The 10556-nt window shown below is 56.4% G+C and overlaps 1 protein-coding gene across 1 annotated transcript; it reads right to left on the reverse strand.

Moving 5' to 3' along the window:
- Positions 1-4057: 4057 nt before the first annotated feature.
- Positions 4058-9948, reverse strand: DKKL1 (dickkopf like acrosomal protein 1). Its single transcript, XM_062175911.1, has 5 exons — positions 9837-9948; positions 9565-9734; positions 9211-9351; positions 9039-9128; positions 4058-4441 (listed from the first exon to the last, which is right to left on the reverse strand). Exons 1-5 carry the CDS (start codon positions 9946-9948, stop codon positions 4130-4132), a joined length of 825 nt encoding a protein of 274 aa, XP_062031895.1. The 3' UTR covers positions 4058-4129.
- Positions 9949-10556: the final 608 nt, after the last annotated feature.

A 10556-nucleotide genomic window follows, 5' to 3' on the forward strand; every position in this document is an offset into this window, starting at 1 on the left:
GCTACCCTGATGCTACCAGACTGTGTGTGTGTGTGTGTGTGTGTGAATACATATTTAGATTTTAAGTATGTATTTGAAAGACAGAGGGGGACAAAGGCAGGTGTCCCGTCTGCTGGTTCACTCCCCAAATGCCCACAACAGTCAGAGCTGGGCCAGACAGAAACCAGGAGCCTGAAACTGAATCCAGGCCTCCCACGTGGGTGGCAGGGACCCAAGTACTTGAGCCATCTCTGCTGCCTCCCAGGGCGCGCAGCAGGAGGCTGGAACGGGGAGTAGCGCTGGGGTCAATTCCAGGCACCTCAGTGTGGCATGTGGGGGTCCTACGTGGTGTCTTAACCACCAGGCCAACCCCCCTCCCAATGATTGTTTTTATTTACTTGTGTTCAGCTTTTATATTTAGTTTTAGTGGGACAGCTAGTCAGACACTGGCTACTCCCTCATAGTGGTAAGAAAAAGTCTAGATAATACTTTTAATAGCATTTTAAAAATATTTATTTATTTATTTGAAAAGCAGAGTTACACAGAGAGAATGAGATCCTCCATCCACAGGTTCACTTCCCAGATGGCTGCAACGGCCAGAGCTGTGCTGATCCAAAGCCAGGAGCCGGGAGCAGCTTCCCAGTCTCCCACGTGGGTGCAGGGGCCCAAGGACTTGGGCCATCTTCTACTGCTTTCCCAGGCCACAGCAGAGAGCTGGATCCGAAGTGGAGCAGCTGGGACTCGAACAGGCACCCATGTGGGATGCCGGCACTGCAGGCGGCGACTTCACCAGCTAAGCCACAGCGCCGGTTCTGGATAATCTTTCTGATGAATGAATAGATTCACATTACTTCCTTGATTGAGATCACATCCCATTGCAACCAGAATAGCACATAAACGCCTCACCATGGCCCAAGGAGCCTCCCGGGAATGCCCTCCCCCGCCTCTACCTGCCCGACCTCACCTCCTGCTCACCTCCGGGAGTGGCCGCGCTCTGGTCCTCTCTGCCTCCCCGGGTTGTGACCAGGCCCCTGGTTGTTTCTTCAGCTTGGATCTCTCCCACAGATTTCCCCGCAGCGGGATGTGCTGTGTTGCCTCATTTCTCTCTTTGTTGACGCAGCTGCCATATCTGCTGTAGGCCTCACCCCTCAGAAGATCCTGTTTGCCAGACACTTCTTGGTTACCCACAACATTTACCATCACCCCACACGTGCTTGTAGTCTGTCCCCCCGCCCCCACTAAGTCCCTTGAGCCTGGGGCTTTGTCTTGTTCATGGCTTAATCCCAGTGCCTAGAATGGTGTTAGCAGTCAATAAAAAAAATTTTTTTTTTTTATTTTTGACAGGCAGAGTGGACAGTGAGAGAGAGAGACAGATCAATAAAAATTTTTGAATTAACAAATGCTATATGAGGGGGACCAGCATTATGGCACAGTGGGTTAAGCCTTTTGCATCCCATGCTGGAGGGCTGGTTAGAGTTAGAGCTGCTCCGCTTCTGATCCAGCTCTCTGCTATGGCCTGGGAAAGCAGTAGAAGATGGCCCAAGTGCCTGGGTCCCTGCACCCACATGGGAGACCTGGATGAGGCTCCTGGCTTTAGCCTGGCCTAGCCCTGGCTGCTGCAGCCATTTGGGGGAGTGGATCGAAGATCTCTCTATCCCTCTCTTTCTGCAACTCTGCCTTTCAAATAAATAAATTAAAAAATAATCATAAAAGAAAAATTTCTTGTGTGGGGAGCTCGTCCTACCACCTTATTTCTCATTCCTCCGGTTTGGCTGTGACTTTTACAGGACATGGAAAAAGTTCTGTCTTGGGGCCTGTCGGGGGTGGGGGAGCTGTTCATCTCCAGCGCAGCCCTGAAACTGGGCACAGACAACCTCAGCCGCCGAGCCCTCTGTGTGGCCTTGGCGGCAGAGCCTGCATTTCTCCTGATTCACCAACGCGTCCTGTACGTCTCTGTCATTGTCACACTTGCTTTCTAGCTAAGGCCGGTCTCCCTGCTGGGTTAAGAAAATGTTTCACGTTACTGGAGGGGCCCCTTCGTTCTCTGACCCCTTCCACTTGGCCATGGACTTGCATGGAGATTGAATGGATCATTGCTCCGTGGATGGATCTTGCTGGAAGAGACGAAAAGCCCTTTCAGAATGAGAAATATAATCCCCTCACTGTAAATTGAGGGCCCCTGATCCCCTCACTGTAAGTTAAGGACCCCTGCAGAGACACAATGGAGCTGTGTTGGGTTCCCCTAGAATCCATACAAAGCCTGGGCCCCCAGAACGCACTTGTATTTGGAGATAAGATCTTTAAAGAGTCAATCAGGATAAATGAGGTCTATTGGACAGGCCCTAATACACTCTGACTTGTGTTATTTATTTGGGGCTGGGGCTGTGGTGTAGTAGGTTAACCTGCCACCTGCGGCACTGGCATCCAGTATGGGCACTGGTTTGTGTCCGGCTGCTTCTCTTCCGATCCAGCTCCCTGCTCATGTGCCTGGGAAAGCAGTAGAAGATGGCCCGAGTGCTTGGGCCCCTGCACCCACGTGGAAGACCCGGATGGGAGTTCCAGGTTCCTGGCTTCCATCTGGCCCTGCTGATTGTTGTGGCCATTTGGGGAGTACAACAGTGGATGGAAGACCTCTCTCCCCCTACCCCATACCTCTGCCTTCTAAATAAAGAAATATTAAGAAAGTGGAGGGCCCGGTGCTGTGGCTCACTAGGCTAATCCTCCGCCTGCAGCGCCGGCACACCGGGTTCTAGTCACAGTCGGGGCGCCAGATTCTGTCCCGGTTGCCCCTCTTCCAGGCCAGCTCTCTGCTGTGGCCCGGGAAGGCAGTGGAGGATGGCCCAAGTGCTTGCGCCCTGCACCCCATGGGAGACCAGGAGGAAGCGCCTGGCTCCTGGCTTTGGATCGGCGCAGCGCCGGCTGTGGCGGCCATTTGGAGGGTGAACCAACGGAAGGAAGACCTTTCTCTCTGCCCCTCTCTCTTACTGTCTGTAACTCTACCTATCAGATAAATAAATAATAAATCTTAAAAAAAAGAAAAGAAAGTGGAGCCAGGATTTGAGCTCATGCTCTGTGCTGTTGCAGTCCGGGTCCTAAGCAGGGTCTTAACTGCTGGGCCACAAGCCTGCCCTTACTTAGTCCCTTCTGAAGGTGGCGCCACCAACGGCCCAGTCACCTTGCTCTAGGGCCACCTTGTACAGGTGGGGACCACGGTTCCAACACGTGAACCCTTAGGGTACAGGTCGTGAAGGGACAGAGGGTCAGAGAGAGAAGCAGAGCGAGCCTGAGCAGGAGATGGCCACGGCCGAGAGCCAGGGTGCGGCAAGATAAAGATACAGGGTATACAGTTGGGTGCGAGGTGACAGATGGAGCTGGAGCTCAGGGAGGCGGGATCGTGGGCCTCTGAACTCCTGCAAGCAGGGAACGTGGTGTCCAGCCGGGTCCAATCCCATCGTCCCTTCAGAGCAGGGAACCGTGTCCTGCTAGAAGGGGGAGGTGTAAGAGAGGCGAGGCAGGCGGGAGGGGTGAGATGGACATGGGGCCCGTGTGCCGGTGCTGGACAGAGTCGTTGGGGGGTGGGGAGGGGTGGGCGGCCCCCTGCTGACAGTGAGGACACGGAAGCCCCCGTCCCACGAGCCCAGGGCCCTGGACTCTGCTAAACACTTTGTTTGGGCCAGGGCTTCCTGCTGGCGGACACCTTGCTGCTGGCCCTGGAGAGCCCAGGTCTGAGGGCCCGGCCGGCCATCGCGCATGTGTGACCTGGAGCTCTGTGAGGTCGCGCGATTGCTTTGCTTTGGGTTCTCTGAGTGTACAGCCACGGTCAGAGCAGGAAACGAACCCAGGGGCCGAGCGAAGGCATTGGGGGCTGGGAGGGCAGGTGCAGCCGCACGGGCCGGGCTGGGAACCGAGGGGAACAGTGGGGCTGTGAGTGAGAGGTGCCCAGACGCAGACAACGGAGCCTTGGGACGAGCAAGGGCATCCAGACGCCACTCTCAGGGCTAAGGGTGGGGGACCGGGTGCGCCTGGGCGGCGGGGGCCTTGGGGACAGATCCCGAGAGCAGACCCTGGTGTGCGTTGTAAGAAGAAACTTTTATTTCCAGGTGGTGCTCGGGGGTGGGGTCTGGGGGAGGGATCATGCACATGCCCCACCCTACAGCTGCTGGGAGGGCCTGAGGATGTACAGGAAGTGGGTTTTGCGGGCAGGCAGCTTGGAGTGGGCGGAGCCCTGAGTCCTCTCTTCCAGGGCGTCCTCCCGGGCCCCCTCCCGGAGCCCATCCCTGATGGCCTGCAGGCGGTGTCGCTTCTCGTTGAGCCAGTGGCCGCTCTCCTGGGTGTCCTGGTGGGACCGCCGCAGCGGCAGCTTCATGATCCAGAAGGCCACCCGGGGCCGGGGTTCCGGGCGGAAGCTGTCCGAGGCCTCCTGAGTGGGCACCGGGGCTTCCTTCTCCTCCATCCTGGGAACCTGGGGCAGGGGAGGGGGAGAAACAAGGAGACCCTCTCATACTTCACACGGCAGTCCCGGGATGCTCAGTCCCCATTGGAGTGTGCAGCCCGCGGTGCTGTGGGGGACACACGGGCGTCTTTGACGTGTACAAAGCACTTCGGTTTGCACATGCCTTAGGATTAGACATACTCAGAGGTTTACAGAATAATTTGGGATTGAAAAAAAAAGTGTTTTGGGGCCAGGCTTGTGGAGCTGCTGGTTACGCTGCCGCCTGCACCACCAGCATCACACGCCAGCTGGTTCGAGTCCCAGCTGTTCTGCTCCCTGCTAATGGTCCTGGGAAGGCAGTGGAAGATGGCCCACGTGCTTGGGTCCCTGCACCGACATGGGAGACCCAGATGGAGTCCTCGGCCCCTGGCTTCAGCCTGGCCCAGACCTGGCTGTTGCGGCCATCTGGGAAGTGAACCAGAGGGTGGAAGATCTCTTTCCTTGTCTCTCCTTTTCTGTTTATTTTATTTTATTTCAAAGGTAGAGTTACACAAAGAGAGACGAGAGGCAGAGAGAGAGAGAGAGAGAGCGAGTGAGAGAGAGGTCTTCCATCCAATAGTTCACTCCCCAATTGGCAACAATGGCTGGAGCTATGCTGATCCGAAGCCAGGAGCTTCTTCCGGGTCTCCCACATGGATACAGGGGCTCAAGGACTTGGGCCATCTTCTACTGCTTTCCCAGGCCATAGCAGAGAGCTGGGTCGGAAGTGGAGCAGCCGGGACTTGAACTGGTGCCCATATGGGATGTCAGCACTGCAGGCGGCGGGCTTTACCAGCTATGCCACAGTACTGGCCCCACATTCTGCCTTTTAAATAAATAAATCTTTAAAAAAATCAGATCAATTCAGAAATGACTTAAGAGAATGTTCATAAATGTTTGTGCAAAGAAGAAAGCACATTTTAGAAATGGAGGTATGAAGGCCGTCGCCATGGCTCAACAGGCTAATCCTCCGCCTTGCGGTACCGGCACACCAGGTTCTAGTCCCGGTCGGGGCGCTGGATTCTGTCCCAGTTGCCCATCTTCCAGGCCAGCTCTCTGCTGTGGCCAGGGAGTGCAGTGGAGGATGGCCCAAGTGCTTGGGCCCTGCACCTGCATGGGAGACCAGGAGAAGCACCTGGCTCCTGCCATCGGATCGGCGCGGTGCGCCGGCCGCAGCGCACCAACCGCGGCGGCCATTGGAGGGTGAACCAACTGTAAAAGGAAGACCTTTCTCTCTGTCTCTCTCTCACTGTCCACTCTGCCTGTCAAAAAAAAAAAAAAAAAAAAAAAAAAAAAAAAAGAAATGGAGGTATGAGTTATCCTCAGAAAGTTCATGGAGGGCCCGCGCTGTGACACAGAAGGTTGAGCCGCCATCTGCAGTGCCAACAGTCCATATGGGTACGAGTTCGAATCCCGGCTGCTCCACTTCCTATCCAGCTCCCTGCTGATGTGCCTGGGAAAGCAGTGGAGGATGGCCCAGGTCCTTGGGCCCTTATTCCCATGTGGGAGACCCGGATGAAGCTCCTTGCTCCTGGCTTCGGCTTGGCCCAGCCCTGGCCATTGCAGTCATTTGGGGCAGGCAGCTTGGGGAGTGAACCAGTGGATGGAAGACCTCTCTCTCTCTCTCTCTCTCTCTGTCACTTTGTCTCTCTGTCTTTCCCTCTCTGTAATTCTTTCAAATAAATAAATGTTTAAATTATGATTTAAAACAAAAGTTAATGGAAAATGCATATTTTGAAAAAATTGCATGAATTAAAATTTTTTGTACCAAAATAAACTCATCTTTTAATGCCATTTTTTCCTATGCCCTGCGTTGAAGTCCCCTCGTAACAGAGCCCCTGGGGTTTCTGAGGCCTCTGGGGCTCCAGAGCTCCTTAGGATTGAACACTCAAGAGACTTCGTGCAGCCTGAAGCATCCAGGCACTGTGGGTTCAGAGCTCCAGAGTTCACTAAGAATCGAGACCCGGGGCCGGCGCTGTGGCACAGCGGGTAAAGCCACTGCCAGCATCCCATATGGGTTCCGGTTCAAGTCTCGGCTGCTCCACTGGCCTGGGAAAGCAGTGGAAGATGGCCCGAGTGCTTGGGCCCCTGCACCCGCGTGGGAGACCTGGAGGAAGCTCCTGGCTCCTGGCTTCAGATTGGCTCAGCTCTGGCTGTTGTGGCCAATTGGGGAGTGAACCAGTGGATGGAAGACCTCTCTCTCTCTCTCTCTCTCTCTCTCTCTCTCTCTCTGCCTCTCCTCTCTCTGTAACTCTGACTTTCAAATAAATAAATCTTAAACAAACAAACAAACAAAAAAACCCAATCAGGAGCAGCCAGCTGGGGAGCAGCGCTTGCTCTGGTGGCCAGGACGCTGGTGGAGACGCGCGGATCCCACCTCGCGTGCCTGGGTTTGAGTCCCAGCCCCACTCCTGACCCCAGCTTCCTGCGAAGGCAGAACCTGGGGGGCAGCGGGGTCACGGCTCAAGCGCTTCATTTCCTGTCACCTGCTTGGGAGACCTGGATGGAGTTCCTGGCTCCAGGCTTCCTCTGGCTCAGCCCTGGCCATTGCAGATATTTGGGGGTGGGGGTGTGGGTGGGAGTGAAGCAGCAGGTAGGAATTTTCTCAGTTGGTCGACATCTCGCTCAGTCGTTTACAAACATCCGTTACCAAGGGCAGCTTTGAGTCAAGCGGGAAACTCGAACGTGGGTCCAGCGACTCAGAGCCACCTCGCACGAGAACTTGTTTGAAAACAGGGCCTTGCCGACTGAATCAGTGGACGATGCCGTCACCCTAATCCAGCAGGACGGGCTTCTTCGTGCAAAGCGGGAGTCTAGACACCAAGCTGCGCACATGGGGAGACCACCCTGTGCAGGTGCTTCGGGCGCTGCTGCCACAGCCGGGGAGCGCCAAGAGTGGCCAGTGCCGGGGCTGGAAGCCCAGAGAGGCAAACGCTGCTTCGCAGCCTTCAGGAAGAACCAGCCCCACTGACCTCGATCTTGGGCACCTGGCCTCCAGGACTGCGAGACAGCGTCGGCGGCTGAAGCCACCGGTCTGCAGGATTTTGTGATCTGGCCACCTGAGGAACTGTGAGTGTGCGGGAGAATCCATCGTTCTCAGGTGCGGGAGCAACCAAGTTAAAAATAGGTAAAATCTGGCAAAATGTTAACAAGTGCTGACTCCAAGCTGAGGGTTCTTGGGGACATTTTTGGCTGTCACAACTGGCGAGGTGGGGACGTGGCTTCTGTCCAGGCACCCTACAGCGCATACACCCACCCCTCCACAGAGGATGACCCAGTCCCAAATGCCAAAAGTGCCGAGGCTGAGACTTGGGTCAACGGTAAGAGGCAATACACGCGTATTTAGTGTGCAGTTAAAAGAGCTTTTTCTGCAAGTTTCAAATAAATAAACTGTGTGTGGAGCTGTATGGGTTTGGGGTTCTTAAAACCTGTTTAACGTGACAGGGGCCGGCACTGTGGTGTAGTAGGTTAATCCTCCACCAGCAGTGCCGGCATTCCATACAGGTGCCAGTTCTAGTTCCCCGGCTGCTCCACTTCTGATCCAGCTCTCTGCTGTGGCCTGGGAAAGCAGTAGAAGATGGCCCAAGTCCTTGGGCCCCTGCACCTGCGTGGAAGAGGATTCTGGCTCCTGGCTTCCAATCAGCTCAGCTCTGGCCGTTGTGGCCATTTGGGGAGTGAACCAGTGGATGGAAGACCTCTCTCTCTGCCTTTTGGTCTCACTGTCTGTTAACTCTACCTCTCAAATAAATATATTTAAAAAAATGTTTTTAATTAATTTTTTTTTTGACAGGCAGAGTGGATAGTGAGAGAGAGAGACAGAGAGAAAGGTCTTCCTTTTTGCCGCTGGTTCACCCTTCAATGGCCGCTGTGGCCGGCGCATCTCGCTGATCTGAAGCCAGGAGCCAGGTGCTTCTCCTGGTCTCCCATGCGGGTGCAGGGCGCAAGCACTTGGGCCATCCTCCACTGCACTCCCAGGCCACAGCAGAGAGCTGGTCTGGAAGAGGGGCAACCGGGACAGAATCCAGCGCCCCGACCGGGACTAGAACCCGGGGTGCCGGCGCCACAAGGCAGAGGATTAGCCTGTTAAGCCACGGCACCGGCCAAATAAATAAAATATTTAAGAAAGATAAGAAATACTCTGATGTTTGCACGGCATTTTGTAATTGGAATCGCTGATAGAGGTATAAAAGGGTGAGACACGCAAAGCGTTTGGGTTGGTTAAACACCTTGGAATTAAAACCCACACCTTCGAGTTAGCGTGGAAGAGGCTTGCCAAGCGCGGTGGGGTAGACCATGGTCTGGGCTTGCAGAGCACTCGACTGTGAACGTCCGAGAGGCGTTCTAGCCTGAGCTTACCAAGCTCTTGGAACTAGCAGCGCTTGTTGGTAGACAAAAGGCAGGTGCTCACAGAACCCTCTGGGGCTTACTGAACGTTTGGGGACTCACAGCCTCGTTTCTGAGTTGACTTGTCCCCCGACACATGAAAACCTGGAGGCTCCCCCCGCCCGAGGGTGCGGGAGGGTCCACGCCTCCTCCTAAGCTCAGAAAACCCTGGGGTCCGGACCCGCGGGGGTTGGCGCGACCTAACCTTCCAGTCGCCCTCCTGGCTGTTCTGGGGCTCCAGGGAGGCCACCACTTTCTTGGAGATCAGCACCTCCCCCGTCCTGTTGTCGGTCACCTGCGAGGACAAGGGCAGGGAGGGGACAGTGAGTGCAGCCCCGCGGCAGGGAGGGCCGGCGGGGAGACCCCGGGAGGGGCACCTTGTCGATCTGGAGGTGGCTGGAGAGGGTGCTGTTCCCCAGCCGGTGCTCTTGGCTCTCTTCTTGGTGGTAGTTCCTGGGGAGGCTCCGGAAATCCATGGGGGCAGAGAAGAAGCTGTCCAGGCCCCGCAGCAGGTCATCCTGGGACGGGAGGAGGGACCACTGAGCTGCCGGGCCCACCCCTTCCTGTCCGGTCTTCTCGCCCTTGGGGCCTGACCCCCTGCCCCTCACCCCGTCTGTCCTGTCTCCCTTCTCTGTGCTATCCTGCCCCTCGTGGGTCCCCCCCTCCCTCTCTTCCCCTGCCCCCTTGCCCCTCCTCGGGTCCTCTTCCCCCCAGCCCCTGCTCTCACTCACTTTCAGGAAAAGCCGGCTGAAGCCTTGGAGCAGGCTCTGGAGGCCCAGCAAAGCCGAGGAGCTCTCCTGGGAGTCACTGTCGCGGGTGGGGGCCGCGGAGGCGCGGGGCAGCAGGGCACAGGGGAGCAGCAGGAGAACCAGCGGATGCCACATGGTGGGGGCCGGGGGTGCTGCGGCGAGGGTGGGGATCAGAGCTCCACGCCCGCCACGCCCCCGCCCAGACACCCCTCCCTCACTCTTTCTCAGGCCCTGCCCCCTCCAAGCACCCACACCTCCCATTTCCCCCCAGGTCCGCTCTACCCCTATCTGCTCCAGGCTGCGGGGGGGCCCCCCGGGCGCCTCCCAGGCCTGGCGACCCCATTCCTCGCCTTCTCCCACATTCATACCCAAATCAGCGCCCCCTTTCCTGAGCCACGCCCTAATGCTAAACCGGACTCCGGCCGTCCGCGGACCGTTAAATCCAAACAGTTCTGGTCTCGAGCCCAGTTGGACTGGCTGGAGCGTTGGCTGAGCTCCGCGAGGCCGAGCCACGCCCCTTATTGTACGACCACGCCCCCAACAGCTGACCTCACTCAGGAGCCCGGTCCTCCGCTGACCACGCCCCCGGGTCCTGAGCTTCGCCTCATTTTCCTATCGGACCACGCCCCCAGTCTTTTTTTTTCTTTTGTTTTTTGAGACCCAGATTAAAAATAATAATAATTAATTAGTGGCCGGCGTTGTGGCGCAGTGAGTTAAGCCCCTGCCTACAATGCTGGCATCCCATCCACATGGGCACCGGTTCAAATCCCAGCTGCTCCACTTCCCATCCAGCTCCCTGCTAACTAGCCTGGGAAGGAAGCAAGCTGCCTGGGCCCGGGTACCCACGTGGGAGACCCAGACGAAGCGCCTGGCTCCTGGCTTCAGACTGGCTCAGTTTCGGCTGTTGCAGCCATTTTGGGAGTGATTCAGCTGTTGGAAGATCTCTCTCTCTCTCTCTCTCTCTCTGTAACTCT

This window comes from Lepus europaeus, chromosome 19 (assembly GCF_033115175.1).
Source record: "Lepus europaeus isolate LE1 chromosome 19, mLepTim1.pri, whole genome shotgun sequence".
NCBI classification, from domain to species: Eukaryota; Metazoa; Chordata; class Mammalia; order Lagomorpha; family Leporidae; genus Lepus; species Lepus europaeus.